Source organism: Patagioenas fasciata, chromosome 3 (genome assembly GCF_037038585.1).
Source record: "Patagioenas fasciata isolate bPatFas1 chromosome 3, bPatFas1.hap1, whole genome shotgun sequence".
Taxonomy (NCBI): domain Eukaryota; kingdom Metazoa; phylum Chordata; class Aves; order Columbiformes; family Columbidae; genus Patagioenas; species Patagioenas fasciata.
Window position 1 is genome coordinate 43763581 of NC_092522.1, and position 20579 is coordinate 43784159.

General features: G+C 35.9%; 1 protein-coding gene across 4 annotated transcripts in view; it reads left to right on the plus strand.

The window, feature by feature from the left end:
* The window catches only part of AKT3 (AKT serine/threonine kinase 3), a 159506-nt gene that overhangs the window by 110199 nt on the left and 28728 nt on the right, over window positions 1-20579 (plus strand). For all 4 annotated transcript variants that reach the window (XM_065833488.2, XM_071806221.1, XM_071806219.1 and 1 more), the window contains 4 exons: window positions 376-441; window positions 982-1050; window positions 8821-8943; window positions 10953-11081. In XM_065833488.2, the coding sequence (XP_065689560.1) occupies window positions 376-441; window positions 982-1050; window positions 8821-8943; window positions 10953-11081 (387 nt within the window). The remainder of the gene's footprint in view (window positions 1-375; window positions 442-981; window positions 1051-8820; window positions 8944-10952; window positions 11082-20579) is intronic.

Here is a 20579-nt window from a genome sequence, read left to right on the forward strand (position 1 = left end):
TAGATATGTTGTTCAGATGATCTATACTAGAACTGCGAAGTTGTGGTGACTCTGTTGTCAAAATATCAAATGCAATATTATAATTTCTTCCTTCCCTGCATTGGTTATAAAGTTAAAGTTCGCATTTTGAAGCAAGAAATGAATAAAAATAAAATCAAATAAAATACTTTAAATTGTATTTTGCCAAACTTAAATTTACTTCAAAATATTTTCTCAAAAATTGTGCATTATTTTTCATGTTTCCTTCAGGTTCATTCATTTTCCAAAACTGTTCTGTAGCTTTCTCTTTTCAGAAGTGTTGACATTTTCCTACTTAATTAACCAACAGTTTATATCTTAATTCAGACCTGCTTTTTTCTATTCTTTATTTCTCAGGATGAAGTGGCTCATACACTTACAGAAAGTAGAGTATTGAAAAACACCAGACACCCTTTTTTAACGGTAAGTATTAGGAGTTAGTTTTAAGTAAATTAGTATCATTTTTTGTAGCAAAATCAATTCAACATTATCGGTCAAAAATTTTAAGTAAGATAATAATATTGTTTATAATTCTAAAATGCTATGTAAACAAATATATTCATTTCATTTGGGAGGAATTAAGAAGAATATGGTAACCTCTCTCTTCATGAGTGTTATGGAAGTGGACATCATAAAATATCATGAGTGAGAATAGCTGGAATCATGTATGGCGGTAAGGAAAGCAGTAGAAAATTGTGTGGCTTAGTAACTAGTTAGTATTTATTATGATAAGCATGGTGTTTTAATTTCAATGGCCACATGGAAGAGATGGGGGAAGACATGAAGACTTTTCTATTAATTCATCTCAGATAGGAATTTACACTTTTAATTACTCTCAGAGTTCTCACCAAGTCAGAATTGTCTGCTTAAAATGATAAAATCGAATTTTGTTACAGTTTTAGTGAAAGAAATTTGGTTAATACAAGATGATAATTGGCTTGGTTTTGCTGTTTTCTTTGCAAGTCCTTGAAATATTCCTTCCAGACAAAGGATCGTTTGTGTTTTGTGATGGAGTATGTTAACGGAGGAGAGGTAAGTTTAAAACAGATGTTCTGCTCTTGTAATGGTAATGCTATCACTGGCTTACATTTTAAAGGATATAAGTTTTCTTTCTGCTGTCTTTGAAGCTTTTTTAAAAATTTTTTTTATTCTATTAAAAAAAATATAGATGTGTTTTATAACTGTTCTGTCAAAAGGAGTTCCTATTCTTAAAAAATTAGACTGTTGTATCTTGAAGGATAATTTCATGGTAGAGAGATAATTACAAATAGCTTGCTTATTGTTTTTTCTTCAAGCATACTATAGCATGTTCTGGCATGAAATGGGCTCATAATCCAGTGCAAACAAGCCAAAATAATGTTGACTAGTCTTGTTTTTATCCTAATGTGAAATATGTGCTCTCTTCTTTGCTATAGCCATTGCAAATACCTATGAGAAAAGAGTGGGGTATTCATATTTGTCATTATTTCCATCCCCTTCACTTGCTGTGTACTCTGGACATTTCAGTTTAAGTGCTAAAATTCTTACAGTGGCATTAGCCTTTAAGCTGTTCCTGTCTTCCAGCTGTTTACTGAAGAATGGAATATCAAGAACTGTAGCTGTCAAATGGAATCAAAGAGAATTGCAGTCTAAGAGGGCTTTTGTATACCACTTAGGTGCTGTTTGCTATTCAGACTGTGTTTTGTTACAGCATGGGCTAGCGGGGTTTCCTTATTTTGTGTACTATATGCTGTATAATAACCCTAAAGGACTAAGTGTTTCCACTAGCCCTTTTCATTAGAAAACAGTTTCTTCATTCAGGAATCATTGCAGCATGATACCTTGGTTTGCATTACCCTTTTGCTGTGTTCTCCTACAATAAAACTGTCTTCAACTCTAATCCCGATGGCTGAGCACCCCCAGAGTGCCTGTCTTGCATTTGTTGCTCTGGTAATTTCAGGGACCAGTCTGAGGCCCATTTACATCCTAAACTCATCCATGGCTGTCCTCTGCCAGCCATGGCTAAACATGGTGCCATAGGGTTCTCATACAGGAGGATAGGTTAACTCAGTGTGTATAAACCCAGTGGTGGACATCACAGATGTTGAACTGTTTTGTCTGGTGGAACTAGACTAAAAATTCACCTCAACAGTGATAGGATAACAGCCTTCTCTTGGACACTCAGCTGGCATTGAAATTACGTTGCCAATATTCAGTCAGTGCTACCTACAATGAGTTTTGAAAGTGGTGCCTTATAAACTAGCTGATTCTTCTTTGCTCTGTGTAAAACCTTATTGCATTTCTGTAGTCTCAGGGGACGCACTTGGAAAGCATGTTTTTAATTGTCAGCCTATTGTTTAGATACTTGTCTCTGAAAGATACTTTTCTGTCCCATCTGAATGCAGAGCAGAGGGCACAGAGAATGTTTTCAACTCTTTTCTTAAGATTGAGGATTTTCTGACACTGTGGTTGATCAGGCTTGTATCTTAGGATCATGGAATCATGGAATGTCCTGAGTTGGAAGGGATCCTTGAGGCCAATTCCTGTCCCTCCATAGGACAACCCCACAGTTCACACCATGTGTCTGAGGGCCTTGTCCAGTCTCTTCTTGAGCAGTGTCAGGCTTGAGGCTGTGACACGTCCCTGGGGAGCCTGTTCCAGTGCTCCACCACCCTCTGGGGGAAGAAACTTTTCCTAATGTTCAACCTAAACCTCCCCTGGCACATCTTCCTGCTGTTCCCTCAGGTTCTGTCATTGGTCATCCCTGTGTTGTGTGGTGTTGCACCTTTGTGGCAACTGCTGTGAACATCTTGTGTCAGAGGTTTCTTGGTGGCAGCCTGCTTTTGCTCCTTGGGGTTTGAATGATTGCAGTGTACTTTACCAAGAGTGAACTGCTTTTTTCTGGATACGATGCTCTTGTTTGCCCATGCTGCTCATGTTCTTCGCTGAGGGTTCCCTAATTCAGTGAAGCTAACTGTTAAATATTTGCCACAGTGGGAAATAATGGCCTTTCAGAGAGAGAGTTTTCTTTGAAGAAACTCTTGATTTGCTTATCTGTCTCTGTTTGACTAGAGATCTGGAAGAGTAAGTTGGACAAGCTGTCCTTTTTAGTAGGAAAATCTTTAATATTACCAAATTTTCCTATGAATTTCAGACTTCAGTCACTGTCTGCTAAGACATACAAGGGACTTCATATTTGTAAAAATAGCCTTGTTATTAACCCAGAACCACTTCAAGTCAGTCACACAAAGTTCACGGAGCATTTTAGCCATTTGTAGGCAAATCTCCTACATGGTACGCAGACTTTTTCGTTTTGCTGCTTCCCTCTACTATTCTCCCTGTGTGCCATGGAAGTTTAATTTCCTTACAATGGTGTCTCACTGTTGAAGGTGTTGAAAACTCATCTTTTAATTGTATCCTTTCAGTGGGAGATTTGCTGTAGCAGTACCATTTTATTCTTTTCAGAGCTGTACTGTGTTCAGTGTGTTTCTGCTTAAAATTTCTTTTTAGTTAAACAGTTGCGCCTGAATCAGTTGTTTGGGAATTTTCACGTTTATGTCATTCAGAAGCACGTTACCCAAACAGTCCTCCCAATGAAGGAGTTATTGAAATTTTTATCTATACTCACCCAGGTGAAAGCAAGAAAATGCCACAATTTAGACTTCTGCCATACTACAGTGATAAGTGCAGTCAGTATTAGGAAGTCTTCAGTTGCTCTTCCGATGGTTAGGAAGGAATAAAGTCAAGGAAGGAGTCACTGAGTTTCATTCTGGAGGAGAAGAAATTGTGTTAAAGTAATTCTAAACAAGAATCTTCTGTACCTGTTAAAAATCTAGATCCATGTTCACTTTAATATCTTGCCTGAATAGTAGTAATTTGTAATATCTTTGCCTTACCTTTCCTCTGGAACTTCAATTTAGTTAGGCTTAGCTAATAAGGGAACATGTTATAATGAAAATGTAACTGCATCAGTTCCACTGGTCTATGTGTGTGCTTTTTTACAATGTACAAAGTAATACCATATCAAATTTTCTTTTGACTTGCCTTTTTTTTTTTCACATTCTGTGTCTAAATATATTAAAGCAAAACATTAGAGGATTTTTAACACGTTATTCAGATGGAAATACTGAATGCATTTTTCTTATAACGACAACTTTTACAGTGAATTTTCTGCTGCTTATGGGCCAAATCTTGAAATCTTTATTGTGGGCTGGAAGCTTGACTTTTTGTTGTTGTTGTTTTAGTGTTGCTGTTGGACACTGCAGATTAAATGTTTAGCAATGTCTGTTCATCAGAAACTATGTTTTAGTATACAGCTAGAAAGATACTTCTGACGTTGTGATTACTTCTGAGTGCCTTTGTTATACGGAAAGTATTACATTGAAGTAGTATTAAGACATTGGAATTTGATTCCAAGTCCTTTTATCAAGACTTAGAAATGGCATGTTTTATGAGTGTGTGGTAAAAAAAGTACATGCAGTGTTGCATGATAAACTGTGTTCTTTGCTTTGGTTGATAATACAAAATATTCACTTAAATATTTTAAAATGAATAAAACTATCAGTACTTACAGACAGAGACCTACTTTAAAGAAAGCGCCTTCATTTTTGTACATCTTTTGCTATCCTTGTCCTAAACATTTTGAAACAACTATGTAAGGCTGTATTGATTTGCCAACTCTTCCTTTTGTAACCCATATAATTGTGAGTACTGTGCAATTACGGCATATTAGTAGTACCTTACAGTGTTCCCCCAACTCCCAGGCCACACAGAATGATATAAACCATGGTATAAAAAATGATATTCTAAGAATGGTTCTTTATCAGTAAGGAATGCTTTTGGAGTATATGTTCCCCCTCTTTTATTTCCAGTATTTTGTTTTAAAGGTTGAAAAGCTTTAGGAATGAAATCTATTACATACATTACGGAGTACACTGATTCAGCTGACAAATTGATTAACTTCCTCGCTTTGCACTTTCAGGATAATTCCAAATTCTGTGTGTTGTAACAAACTTAATTGGTAGTTATCTGTATAATAAAATGAGACTTTAAAATTTATTCAGATGGTTTCTCCACACCAGAGTTCTGAATCTCTGTCCTGCTTGGCAATTTTTTTTCCACAGCTCTTACTTCAGTTCATTAGGTGAGAGAGAACTAAATAGTTTGTTGTAATTGAACAAGTGCTATTACTGTCTAAAAAAACCCAAACCAAACCAACCAACCAACCAACCAAAAAAACGGTGGACTTACAACCTACCTAATGAAAAATAACTGAATATTGTTATAGGCGTTTTTTTTGTCTTGATTGTGTCCTGTTTTGTTTTCTGAAACTCTTAGTAAATGAAAGTATGTGCCTTAGCCTAGAATTATGATAGTCTAAAATAAGGGTACTGTATTTCTTGGGGTATAGAATGTGCCTAGAAGTGATGAAGTCTGAAACAATAAACACATAATTCAGAATTTCAAGGCTGCTACTGCACATGCCTTGCAAAATAGTCAAATTAACAGTCAAATATAAAATGTGTTCAACTGCAGAGCTGAGCAAACCCAATTCAAAAAAGCAAGAACCAGTCGTACAACTTTCAACATGTCAAAGAGGTCACTAGCATGTGTTAAACATCTTGATTGATATAAGGTTGTGTCGTTTATATATTTGGCATGCTTGGATCTGCAGTTGAATATACTTCTATGTTTGATCTTTGTTTTTATTTGTTAAAATTTTTCTGTCAAAATTTTTTATTAGGAAAAATACCCCATGACAACACTGTTGTTCATTTTTTAAATAAATACATACCAGTAAATTTATAGCTCCAGTCCTCTTTGTAACTATAGCACTCTCATGTATGCCATCAAAAATATTATGTGCAAAATCTCCTTCTTTGTGCCAAAGCTATTTCTATTGCAATTCCAGTGACTTTATAGCACATACTTAATAACTGTAAATCAATAAATAGTGCAAATGTTGGAAGCTTTTTCCATAACCTTCCATAAGATTTCTTCTTTTCCTTCTCTGAATTAATAAATCTAATCTTCATGTTCTGACAGTTGTAAACAGAGCCTGGTGGCATAATTATTCCAAAATAGTGAACCAACTATATAATTAGCTAAAAATAATGCTGTAATCTCACTGAATTAGATTTTTCTATTATAATTTTAAAGTTTGTTTGCGTATCTTTAGCCCATATCTGAGTGTATGAATTCACTTTTAACATGCATTTTTATTTTTATGCATTCTACATTCAAAAATTGCATGTATGCTAGGTGCCACAATAACATGAAGACTGCTTATGAAGAGTGACTGTAGTGTCATATGTAATGTTAAAATTAATTGACTTCATAGAATAGTTTGGGTTGGAAGGGACTTTAAAGGCAATTCCTTATCCACCAAGTGGTCCATCTGTCAAATCCACGTCTCTCCAATTAAGAGACAGGGATGTCATACGGGACAGTGTTCAGTGCTTTGCACAAGTCCAGGTAGATGCTGTCATTTGCTCTTCCCATATCTACTAAAGCTGTAACCCCATCATAGAAGGTCACCAAATTTGTTAGGCGTGATTTGCCCTTGGTGAAGCCATGGCTGTCACCAGTCACCTCCTTGTAGTCTCTTTGGCAAACACAGAGCTGTTGCTAGTTGTTCCTAGCCAGACATTTTATTTTAAAGTTAGTATTTTGAATTAATACCATGAATATTTTGTTTGAAACAAACACTAAAGAAAATAATTTTTTGTTATGTTAACTTGTCAGGTTATCAATTCTCAGATTCAAATTGGGACTTTTTTTTTTTTTACAGAAACTAACATATGTTTCTAAGAATTTGCTGTTCAGCTACTGGATTAGTCTCTTTCCTACAGAAAATTGCAGTGGTTCTTTTGCATAAATATGAGTGTAGGACTAACTGGAGGTTATATTAGAAATTTTTGGAATGTATTCGCTGTGTGTACACATTAAAAGGTGATCTGAAATGTGGCCTTCATTTTCAATTACTTTGAGTCCATCAAAACAAATAAAACTCTTAAAAATGAGTGACACTAGCTCATTATTTACGAAAGAGACCACAAGCCAGAAATAAATGTATGAATTACAGAAATTTTGTATTTTGCTTTATTTGGATGAAGATCTACCTAGTGGTGTTTTTTTCCTATTTAAATTTTGAAAAAATGCATGGAAAAGACCCTACAAATTCCAGTTCTTTTCCCAATTTTATACTACGGGAGGCACTTCATGAGGGGAGACTTAGTTGCTTGATCTGTGTGGGTCTTCTGTTTATGTTGGCAATTAAGCAGCCGTCGGTACAGAATGCTCGTTACTACAGGGAGGGCTGGTGTCACCACCAGGGATTTGTGCTTAACCAGGGAAACAGCAGCAGGAGCAATTGAAATACCTACGAAATAACGATCCTCCTTGTCATGCAGGTATTCCATGTTTGTACAGGGTGTCTTGAGAATTCAAAAAGAAATTGAAAGGGGAATGCAGGTGCAATGAACAAAAACGAAATACCCCCTTTAAATCATACTGCAGTTTCTGTTTTCTCTGAAGTCTCTGCTTATACAAATATATGCTGCCGAAAGGCTCAGTTTAGTGGGAAGTTTGTTTAGGTTCAAAAGAAAGTAATAAACATTTTTGGGAGCAAACCTCTCAGGAAAGAAGTTGACTTCTGCTTGTTTAAGGGATTGACTTTTTAGTTACATTTAGAAAAGTCCGCACATGGAAGGTAGCTGCAGTAATTCTTATGCTGTTCTGTGCCATGTGAGTGTGGGCTTTTTGGTTGTTGTTTTGTTTGTTTGTTTTACTGACCCTGCCATTTTGGAATTCTCATCTACTTTGTATTTTTGGCAGTGAAAATAAAAATAAAACACGTTGTTCTGGATTTCATTGTCGATTTTTAATTTATAAATGATCACATTTTCTTTTTTTTTTTCTGTTTTGTTGATAGTTAGCTCTTGTGGTAAAACCAGAAACATTGCAACTTGAAGGAGTCAGGCAGGCGGCCTGTTTGGTCTTAAGCAGAATACAGACTCAGCATTTGATCTAAATAGCCAAATTCCACTTCTTTTGATGTTCTTGAAGGTTCTGAGGGTGATATTTTATCCAATAAGATGCTGACAATATTACAGAATGTCACCTTATGCTTTTTCATTGCAGCTGAAGTTACTGACAATATGGAATACTGAAAGACTTCCATTGAAAAAGTATCTGCAAAGTGCTGCTACTTATAGAGTATTAAAGAAGAGACAGAAAGCCCAAAGAAATGTTTTCTTTGTAGCAAAGAAATACACTAAATACATAGATTCTGTTTTATAAACCCTAAGCAGTTGTTGGTTTGTGTTTTTTTTAGTAATATTGCTAGCAGTGCTGTTCTTGTAAAATGCCAGTTTACCTGTCCTGAAGAACTAGACTTTTTTTCAGTTCAAAGAAAAGTTACTAAATTACTGAAAAACTTAAGGCAGAATGAGAATCTGGGTATTTTAATGATATTTCTCAGTGGCTTAAAATAAAATTCCAAGGAAGTGGTGGAGGGAGAAATACAGAATTATGCTGCTGCATTTTTTTCTTTTCCTCTGGTAACTGAAGGTTAAATGAGTAGCAAGCAGAATGCCTTAAACAAGATTGGTATATTGATTAAAACGCTGATTTAACAGCTCGCTTTCTCCCTTTGGAAACCTGGAAAAGATAAGCCAGCTGCTGTCTAAGAGTGCTGAGTGTCCACTGAGAGTACACTATCTATCATCACAATATGGTGATGAGAGGTGTTTTATGTTTGTGTTAATTTCCCCCACTAAATCAGTAATTATTACAATCCTGTCCCTGCTGTTTACCCTGCAGCTGTTTTTCCATTTGTCGAGAGAGCGGGTGTTCTCAGAGGACCGCACACGCTTCTATGGTGCAGAAATTGTCTCTGCCCTGGACTATCTGCATTCTGGGAAGATTGTGTATCGTGATCTCAAGGTAAAAAAAGAAAAAAAAAAGTAATCAAATTTTTGTTTTTGCAGAGACTATTGGGACAAACACAAAGTAATTATAAAGTTGCACTATTCAGAGTTAATGGGGAAAAAAAATCTGTGTTCAGTTTAAAGTTTTGTGTGTGTTGAAGATAGCCATTTGATGCAGTAATCTATAGATGGATACATCACTTTAACTTGATGAAAAAATAAATAGCACATCTTACTGATAGCACTTGGAAGAGATCTGAGCTTCTGATGCTTTCTCTGACACTCCTTACTTATAACTTAACTTGGATTGCAACACAAATGTCGAATATAATGCTCACTGTCCTCAAACAAGTGAAATGGGGAATTGGGACAATGTGACTGCACTTTCTTTATTTCAGCAAGGAGTTACGGTCTTGTATGATTTGAAATCATTTAAAATAATTCAGAATGCTTCAATAGGAAAAGAATTTCAACCTTAATTTAAAAATTATTTTTGTCTTTTGTATCTTGGGAAAGATTCATAATACTGGAATGTAGTTTGTCTTAGATTTTCTTGCGTATACAGTTCTCTATACTCTGTTGCCTGGAGCTCCTTTATATTATGCTACAGATACTCTGTGACACAATATGACCATATTCTATGGAAAATAACCTGATTTCAACAGGAACATTTTCTAACTTGTGTGGGAGGAACCTCTGAATTCCATGACAAGCCTATTTTACTTCTGTGAAAAGCCTTTCATTTTTTATATGGAAAATTGTGCTTTCCCATTATACATGCACAGTAGTGGAGTTCATTCATGGTCTCCTTTGTACAGAACTGAGGAGAAAGGAGGCAATGGTAGGCAAGTTCTGCTCAGGGAGGCAGACAGAAAACAGAATACTGCATTACCTGTTTGTAGCAGAAGCTGTGGGAATAGTATGGCACGCTGTGACACCTTGGAAAAATATGGAGTTTTCTGGTCAAGGAATGATAGGTCCTGATTTTTTATTTAAATTCCATGTAATAAAGAGAGGAATTTAACTCTGCAAATCTTCCATTGCTGGTGTCATCTACTTTGTATGTTCCTTCATCTACTTTGTATGTTCTTTGTATGACACCATTAGACTCAACAGGCAGTATATACCTTTGAATTGCATTTCAGGCTTTATGCAGACTAAGCAACACATGGCTATGATTGTTCTTGGCTGGTGTTTTCACTACATGCCTTACACTGAGAAAAAAACCCTTTCTGTTTAGAAAAATTGTTCAAAAGTGTGTTTTACTTGGTTTTAGTTGTATCTTATTTAAATTGCTAATAAAAAGCTTTTGAGAAAGTGACACTAGCCACGTTTTTGAGACAGTCCACAGTAAATATTGCAGTAATTTTTACTCATATTTCAAAGCAAGGGTCATGCATTTGAAAAGCAATGTAAAGCATACACATACGACTATTCAAAACCAGCATCCTGTGCAAGTATACAAGGGAGAATTTACCTCAGGGTTTTGTTTTTATCAGTAGCTTCTCTACCACCACATCAGTCTGTTATTGAAAAAATTGTGGAAGATACAGATGTTTTAAAAGAATGGGACATGGATATATACTAGCTGTTTCATGACAGTGTAGTAAGTAAAATGCATCTTGGTAAATTAAGATTATGTAACAGCCAAGGAAACCCATGAAGTCTTACTAAATGACAGCTATGATTGTCACTTTGAATTAGTTGATTATATGTTGAGAATATTTAGAAAAATAAAAAAACACAAACCAACTTCAGAATGAAAGACTATGGTTTGATTGACCTGGGATTTACTATTGTAAACTGTATTATAGGATTAAATAATTATTTAAATTGTATAAAAGTAAACAGTGTTAAAGGCTGTAACATAATAGATACTTTAATTCTTTTTTTTTTTTTTAAATTACAAACAAATTATGTCTTATTGCAAGCAATAACTCTGTACCTTTCAAAAAAAATTGATGTAATGCATCAGCCTGTCCTGTTAAGAAATACTAAGGGAACTTTTTTTTCCCCAACACACAGTTAGAAAATCTAATGTTGGATAAAGATGGACACATAAAAATTACAGATTTTGGACTTTGCAAAGAAGGAATCACAGACGCAGCAACTATGAAAACATTCTGTGGTACTCCAGAATACCTGGCACCCGAGGTATGATTTAGAATATACTCTCGTAATGCAGTATAAAATGTTTATTTTTCATTTAATTTTAGACTGTGGTGTTTGTATGCTCAAAACTGTTCATTGTAAAGAACTGACAGTCTGCCTGATTAATACTATACGATTGTTATTCAGAATTGTATGTGCTACTTTTCTTTTGGTGATTCTATGTATATTGATGCTGTGCTTCTTAGTGTTTAAAAAAGCCTCTAATGGGCATTTTCCTTCTCATGTTTGCCTTCCTCTGTTAGTTTTCATCTACCAATGATTTCTTAAAAAAAAATCTTCCATCTGTCTGTCTCTTGGAACATATGATTTTGCTTAACTGAGATGTATAGCTAGTGTTTATACAGCCTCAGTGGAGGCAAGGAAGAATAGGAAGGTACTGAGTTTACTAGGTTTTATTTGAACTTTCCAGTTGCAGAGAGAGAGAGTTGAAATTTTAGATATTTCTGCTAAAAACAGTTGAGTGCATCAACCTCAGAACTGAGATGGACACCAAAACCTAGCCATTTCACTGTATGTACGTGCAAGTGGCATCTCAGAATATGTCACCCCATCTTTACCATTAGCTAGCACTTGGCGTGCCAAACATCCCACTTCTCCAGGATTGATGTAAAGATGGACATGAAGATGTTGTTTTGGTTCCCTTGGCAGCTCTGGTTTGGTGACTTAAGAATCTGAAGTAGAAGCTCAAGTCACCCAAATGATCTGCCCCAGCATTAGTGCCACTGATGCCTACTGAAAAAAAGCAAAGGAAGAACTCTCAAAATTGGCCTTCTGTCAGGCTTCAGTCAACAGTACTGGTCGTAGTGCTCGGGAATGTTGTTCTGCCTCTCGCCTGGGGTTGCCAAACGCAACTCCAGGATTGCCATGCAAAAGACAGCAGTATCTGTTTTACTTAATACCAATGATTCTGTGGATGCTCAGTTAGCCCTTATTTTCATTATTGCCAGCATTCAAGATTGCTGCACACCTGATACTGAGACAACTTTCTGATCATCCTAAAGGGCTTTACAAGGCCCTTCAGTCATACCATTTGTTTTAAGAAGGATTCTTGAAAGGATCCTTTACCTCTTGCAGGAACTCATGAACACCAGAAAGTTGATATTCCAGGTAATCTCAGAAGAACAATGTGCCTTAGTTTATGGGGAGGAGGTGTGGAGGCACTGATTCAACATAGCTCTTTGCCCCTTATTTTCAGGAGTACTGAATCCTGACTAGCAGCAACAAGCCATGGAGCATATTTCAACAAGCAAGTTTAGATTGCCTTTCATTTTTTGTTCTGAACCTTATAATTAAGGGATATCAAGGAAACTGGTAAATGTCACCTTCTGGATACTGCTGGCTGATGGTGAAGATTTTAGGATGATCAGCTTTGCGGGTTTGAATGTCTTTCTAAATGTCTAAAGGCAAATTTAAAGTCTCCTCCAATTTGCACACAGTGAGGAAACTGAAACTGCTAGTAGTTGGTTGTAAGTTACTATGCTACCTAGAGTTAATGAACCATTTTGAAACACATCAAGATCTTTTGATACATTCTTTTTCTCCAGCTATCAAGGAAACATCAGTATTCTTAGGAGCCAGTAACTTTCTCTTCATCCATCTGGTTCCATCTTCTGTAATTCTTGCTTTGAATCTTCTATGACTATGTAGAAAAAGTTGTAGATCTGCCTGTTTGGCTTGGTACAGTGGCCACTTTTCCTGTGCTACACACCCAGAACCTGTTCCAGAAAAGAGAGCAACACAAGGGACAATGCTCTTATCACTGGCATAGGTGTCATTGCCAGCTTTTACCCCCACGTTGTCTTCTTGTCAGCAGTTGTGAAAACCTTCCCAAAGACTGCAAATATCCCATTCAGTTGCTTTCATCTGCTTCTTCATCTCTCACTTCTGGAAACATGTTAGCTCTCTTCCATCAAAATTGGGAAGGGATCAGTCTGGGTTTCAGACACTTTCAACAAATTAGTTGATCCAGTTTGCCTTTCTGTTCTCTAGCAGTTCCACTCCTCTCTTCCACCTCCCATTAGGAGCATTTTTGGAGACCCACCGTCTACAAATCTGTCTCGAAGGAAACTGACTCGTCATTAGGCCCAGGAACCCCAGAACTCATTCCCTTTTACCTTGGTGGTAAAAGGTTTAGAGCAATCAACCTAGACAGATTACTGCTATGGTGTAAGAAGACTCAACACCTTCATCCACACATTCTTATTTAAAAGAGTGAAGTTAGCAGTATGTGGACACCATTGCAAAAAAATAAACGTTCCTTTCATGTTCTCTGCTGCTGCAATAATGTTAACTGGTGCATTGTTTGGATAGTTGTTCACCTGACACAATTGTATCTATTTTTATACCTGGGATCATCAAGAGACTGGGCTGTCCAGTCTATTCATGTGTCAAAGAATGAATTTGCAAAAATCATGTCATAATGATGAATAAGTAATTTTTCTTTGTGAGATTGTATAGTCTTTTAAAAATAATTCGGTTATGTGATAAATAGTGAAATTCCTTTATCATCTCTTGTAGAATTAATGCAATCCTCTTTGTGTGTGTGTATAACTGTAGTGGTAATACTTAATATTTTCCTCTGCTCTAAGAATCTGTGGTATTTCCCATCTGAAAGGTATAAAATATTTTATAATTCCTCATTCCTTAGTAGTTTTTCAGGAAGAAGAGACTGTTTCTTCGGAGTTTCTTTCCATTGTTATCCTTCAAAGTAGGCTATCACATTAGAGGTCATTGTGGTGTCAGAGAATAAACATAGATCCAATGAGAAAAAGAAGAATTGTGATCCCATTTAGGAAACACAGATATACTCTTAAAATTTTTAATTAAAAAACCCCAAAATGTTTATTTTGCAGTGAGAAAATCAGGACAGAACGATGTGTCTTTTCCAGAAAGCATCACACGCTCAATGAAAAAAGAATAAAACTAAGAAATTAGTTGTTATTGTAAATACACCTGTGAGACATTTAAAAGCAGTTTGGATTTTGGTAGTTTTCAGTTGATTGTCAAGGATCAAGGACCTGCTAATAAAGATACAGAACTCTACACACTTGCTTTACCAGAATATTCAGGAAATGAAGCTACTTGGGCTGGGAAATAAAAATTCTTGCAGCTCTGATTATTTGTAAGGGTCATTTCTTAAATGAGATTGCAGTTTCTTGCTCTCTGCATTTCAGTTCAAGTTCTTAGGACTAAGTGCACAGCCTTGGTTATAGTATGGCAGTCACTATGGTACTAAGTTTTGTTGTCTTGGGAGATACAAGTTTAAATACCAGAAATTCATTTTGAAGATTTTAATCTTTTTAACAACAGAAATTGTTTTGACTAAGGACAAGTCTGTAAGGGACATCATGGATGATCATTCAAATTACTCTTCATAGATAATAGATGATCAATGATAATTAGGTGTATTCTAATAACAGGGAAAACAGTAGGACCTCACTGAGTTTTATTAGCATAAAAGTACAGACTAGATGGATGGATGCATTTCTATAAGAACTAGTCTTTTATTTAAAGAAAAAAAAAAGGCAAGACCATTTCTGTATAGTTTATGCAGTTACTGTCACTTAAAGGTGTGTAACGATAAATAAGACCAGAGTAGATTCATAGCCTTAGTCCATAGGCATGAGAAGATCTGCATGTCTTATGACTTCCTTTAAAATGACACCAGTGGAGATGAAGGAAGTATTAAGATAAGTTACACAATGCTTGTTTGCCCGGTATTTTTTTTTGTGCGTGACCTTTCTTTCAGAAGTGGGAGAGAGAGAGATCATGTGTAGTCAAACATTTCCATGAGTCTTACCTCAGAGAAATGAAAGGTAAAACTCCTTTATCAAGAAGCAACTGCTGTCTTTCCTCACTTTTCACTTAATTCCTTATTTACGGATTTTCTATTTGAGAAGGATATGGCTTTGACGTAGGGGCAACCCAAAATCTAGAACCTGGCCATCAAAGTTCAGTGGCTGAATTTCATGGTACCCTGTACTGCAGGCATGGTTATAGCAAGAAAAAAACACTTTTGCCATGTTTGCAGGAATTGAAGTTGAATTTTCTAAGAATGTTGTGGTATATGCAGATTATAAAATGTTGAGGTAGATGCAGAAAAAGTATTTGTCAGTGGTGCAGCTATATAATATTATTTTAATGCTTGCTTTCGTTGGATCAGCTTATTTGCCAAAGGCTGGCATATTTTTGGACTGAGAATATGATGATTTACCACATAACTGCTCTGGTAAGAGTTGAAACTAGGTGATATATAGGCAGACAGGGAACCACAGAAATGCACTGAGATAGGCTAGCATGGAAACTGATGTTTTCAGCCGTGTTTTAAACAAGGATTTTAATGCAGGTAGAAGTTGCAGTGTGAATGTTACAGAAGAGCTCCTTCAGGTGTGGGGAAAAACATGAAAGTGCTTGTTTGCAAAGAACTTGATGAAAATAGCCAACACCTTGGATAAACTGAGGCAGGCCAATTGGGAGAGCTTAGCTAAGGTGATGATGTCAAAAAGACCAGCATGTTATGCTACCGAGAAGATGATGTTGCATGGGTAATACAGCCAAGGCCTTTTTTCCTTTTTTATTTTCTTTTTTTTTTTTTAGTATATTTTTAAAATTAATTATTTAATTAATGGAGGAGATAAAAGAATTTGAGTAAAATAAGGAGGGGGATAGCAAAGGAGGTTAACGGGAGGTAAAAGGAATTAATGAAATTAATTTACTGATCTCACAGGTAGATTGGTAGACCAGAAAACAGCTTAGAGATGAGAAGGTTTTTCTTGTGGGGAAAAACGTGGTTGTGGGCAGGAGAGTTTGGACTGAAGACAATTATGTTATTTTGTTAATTTTCTCGTAATAGAAACTAATAGAATGTTTTGGAGAGAGGCACAAAAGGCAGGAGAAATTGATGAGCAACTTGAAAGGAAGAGGAGCTCAGTGGAGAGTTTTTTGGTTAGGAATATAGAGGAACTGAAGGCCAGAATGATTTTTGTCGTGGCTTATGCAGTTTCCTTTTTATCTTCATTTAAATTTAATTTAAAGATAACTGAAGCATTGATGTAATGTGCTTTTTGAAATTCTGTGCAACTTTGATGTAAGTAATAGGTATGTTCCATTATTTTCCACCTCTACAACTACTGGATGGAAAAGGGAATTTGGGCAAAAAGGCACAAATTGATGGAAAGCAGTTGTTAAGATGTTGGTAGGTGCCATCTGCATTCACAGTGCTTTAAGACCTGTATGAACTTCTAAGAGTTGGAACAATGCTGTAAAGAGAAACTGTGGAAAATAAATTTTGCGATAGACTTGGTCTTCCATCATGCTCTACAGAGCAAATTCTCACTTATATTTGGTTCCCTCTGGTGAGCATTAATGAGGATTGGTGGTCAGTGGCTTTTGGGATTTTTTGGGGGAAGCAGTAGTTCCTGTTGTTTGGCTTCTTTTGATTTTCTTCACTTCTGTTAATTCTTTTTTTTTTTTTTTAGAGAAAGGCTAATGAGACACTCCACCGAATTGTCTGTATTGATACAGCTATATTGGTATTCTGGTTCTGGGTGGTTTTGCTAAAGACCTGAGAGGCTTGTAGTGGTGCTCTAACAGGACAGAATTTCCTACATGAAATTCTCTTAGAGTGAGGTTAATCTGTTTTTGGAGAGTGGGAGGTAAGTTTGTTTCTCTAGCTTTAGACCTGTTTTGTTCTTTTCACATTAACACTGCATTAAGAACTGCATTTACAAGCAGACATGCTGTGCTGAAGCACATTGGAGTTCAGGAAACAGATAACTCCACCATTCAGCTTTTGTGCCTTGATGGCAATTTCCAGTTACTTAGCATGTAGAAACAGCATCTGCTGCATTGTTGAGGAATTGCATTGCATTTTGGAGCATTTCTACCCTTGGAGAGTTCATACACCCTTGCAATTATGAGAGTCCTTTATTCCTAGTCCTGTGGCAGCCTGGAGAGAAGACCCAGGCTGTGGCTGTCCAGAAGTAGGCTCCTTGTAGCATCTCATCCTGTGCCTCAGGCAACATTGTGCAGACAGACTCAGTCAAGATGGATGTGTGAACACGTGTGGATATATTTCTGGGTTTTGTTCCTCTCTTTGAATATAATCTTTTTAGTGCTGAGCTAATTATGTAGTCTCAGTTTTGCTGTTGAGTTAGAGTACCTGATCAACTTTCCAACTGTAAAACAGTTTGAAAATCAAATGTAGCTTACATGCAAGACCCAACAAAATTAGAAGTGTTAAGTACGTTTTGGCAGTTCACTTTTATTATGCCCAGTCCTCAAATGTACCAGCAGACAATCATCTGAATGTTAGTTATTTTTCACATGCTTATGTGATCACACAAAAAGTACATGCTAAAAAGAAGCAGATGGTGACAGATGGGGAAGGTTGAATAAGGTGGTTTTGGAAACCTAGAAAAATGCACTTCTGTAATGGTGTAAAAATAAAAATTCTTTGATCGCCAAGTTAGAATGAACAAAATAGAGTGCCCCCCCCAAAAAAAAAAAAAACAAACCCAAAACCCCAAAAAAACCCACCACCCCCCAAAAACTTCACTGTTAAAAAGAAATTGAACCTATGAGCGTTCATTGTATATTTAGGAAAGTATCTTGTGCTGTGTTGTTTTGTCCAAGGATAGAATGTTAGTTTCTATCAGCCAGAGACTTGAAAAGGTAGTAGTTGCATTCTTTGTTTGTTTTAAAATGATGTATTCAAATAAATTGTGTTCCATGCTCGAAGAATGCTATCAGAAAGGGTCATTCTTTAATGTCTCATATTGGTAGTGTTGCAGTTGGTAGTTGGTTGCGATTATACTTTTCTTCTGATGTCAGAAGGATTTTAACTTTCTTATTACAATGGTCAATAAATTATTTGTGTAATGGCGATACCTATATGACTAGAGCTAATTTGTAACGGGCAGCATTATGTCTTTGTCATATAGGCAATTGTAAAGCTAAATAAGTGGAGATAATATAATCAACAAAAAGTACCATCTTTTGTGTATGGACCACCATATCCAAGGACCTACTCTGCTATGAGGACTGAAGATTTGCTTATTCTTTTGCATTAGTTTAATGAAGTCCTACCACTCATATCTATTGTGTTATATAAACAAAAAGACTCCTTTTTGAAAAAATTCAATGCTGACATGTGTATTATTCCATAAAATAAAAAGTATCTAATTGATGAATATTTAATTGCTAAGTCTTCTGCCAACATAATAATGTGGCATAATAATGCCACAATTATTTTTTCTTTTTTATATTTGAGTAGGTGTTTGTCTTAACGTAAAGTATGAGACATTACTACTTCCTAGTGAGGCAGAATACCTGGCTTTTGGTTCTTGGCTTTTGCTTAAAACCAAAGAGCCCCAACTTCTGAAAGCATAGCTAGGCTGCTTAGTACCAAACACTGTAGTTATGTTGTTGTGCTTTGCTTAACTAATTTTCTTTTGGCATCAAAAAGGTAGTTCAAGTTTATTTACTCTCTGTTTACCTAGATGTTTCATGCATAATCTGATTCTTAGCAGAGGCACAATAGAGTTTATTTTACCTGTGGAAATGTGGTTTCATGTTGGCGTGTGCTCTTGAGCAGCTGTCTGTTGTATATTTGGCTACATTTAATTTCTGGGTGAGGACCAGTGAGGGATGCGAGGACGAATATCATCTATGCCTGAAAATACTTTTCCTTCAGATTTATGGATGATTCACAATATGGAATTTTCTCTTTATACTAGAATTCCAAGTACCAAATTATTTTTTTACCTGGAAAGGAAAAAAAAAAAAAAGAAGTTTTTTTCTTGAAATTCTATCACCTCATGAGAATTCAGATGTGGTCTTTTTTCTGTTTTGTTTTTTTTTGTACCACACTGTGTCATCTTATGCTCCTAAGTCATCAAAAATACTGTTTGACTTTGGTCATTTGTGTCAGCTTGGCGTTGCCAGTGGGAGCCTGAGATGAACGTGATGAAATGTGGACAAGGCAGGGTATCCAGAGCAGAACATCATTTATTGGCAATAACCACTATCAAGGTCAAAAGATGGGAGCATTTAGATGTGGGTACAAAAGCATTACTCAGTTACATCTATGGAAGAGTTGCTGCAACAGCAGATAAATTAGCACAAGAATTAGACTTTCTCCTGAAGCCAGATAACCAATGATGTAACAAGAATTTGAATTTTCATGCAATCTGGTTAATCTCACCAGACACAAAAACTAATTGTCCACATGCAGTATCAAGACTTCTCAAGGGGAAAGATGTAACAAATATGCAAAAATAATAAAACAAACAAAAGACTAGAAAATGGATTAGCTCCACACTGCCCATAAATAACAGCAGTATACAAAACAAAACTTTATGGCAGAGAGCAATTTTCCAATAAAAAACACATTTTTTTTTTTTTGTAAAACAAATAAGTATGACAATTCTTACAAAGATTGTCTCAACAACATGCTTGAAGCTTTTTTTCATTAATTTTCTTTTAATCAGTGCAAACATTATTTCCATTTCAGCAAAAGCCTCTAGTTTTTCCGAGGGTAATGAAGCATAAACAAAAGCTGAACAAATGCTGTGTAACATCAGTAAAAATTCAAAATCGTTTCAGGAAGAATGAGCAACCAGAGAGAAATATCACGGTATTAACATTATTTATTACTTCTTACACATCTTGCATCTCATGGCAGTCTATGTTATGGAGGCTACTGCTAGTGCGGTGATAATTAATACAGATATGAACATGTCTACAGTTTTTCTTCCAATGGTGGAGTTATGAGCGAAGTGGCATCTTTCTGTAGACTAAAATCATCTTTTGCTTATACTTGTTGCCTTCTGTGAAAGGTGTCTGTTATTTCTAGAACACAGTTATTTTTGCTTCCCCCCATTGAATAGGTTTTACTTTTGAGAGGTCCTTTTAATGTGATGTGGGGTTTTTTTTGGTTTTGTTTTGTTTTTTAATGGTTGCCATTAACTTCCTAAAGTCCTTTGTTAGAACATTTCTTTCATTTGCGATAGCATAACTTTTTAAAAATTTACTCAAGTCAGAGTCCCTTGTAGGAGGTTCAAAATATTCATTATTATTGTTTTCTTTACTCTAGGAGACTTTGCTTAATTCACATTTATACCAAAATGTACCATTTCTGATGTAGCACAATGTGTGCCAGCAAATGAAAAAACAATTAGTTTGCTATTTTTTTAAAGGTTACGTAACAAAAACCTAGGTTAGATGGGGGAAATCTCTAGTACAAAAATGTATTGGGAAGATAGTTTGTGTTAGGACCAGAAGGAAAACAGCAATGCAAGCCAGATTCAAAATAGAGAAAAACGACCTGCAAAAATTAGAGCAGTAGAAAATTAGAGCAGTGACATAAAACTTTCTTTCTTGACTTAATTCTCAGGTATCCATTTCCCAGGGTAATACTGATATTTTGTCTTTTCACCTCTGTATAATAAAAGCAATGAGTATTCATTCAAGTGTATTTTT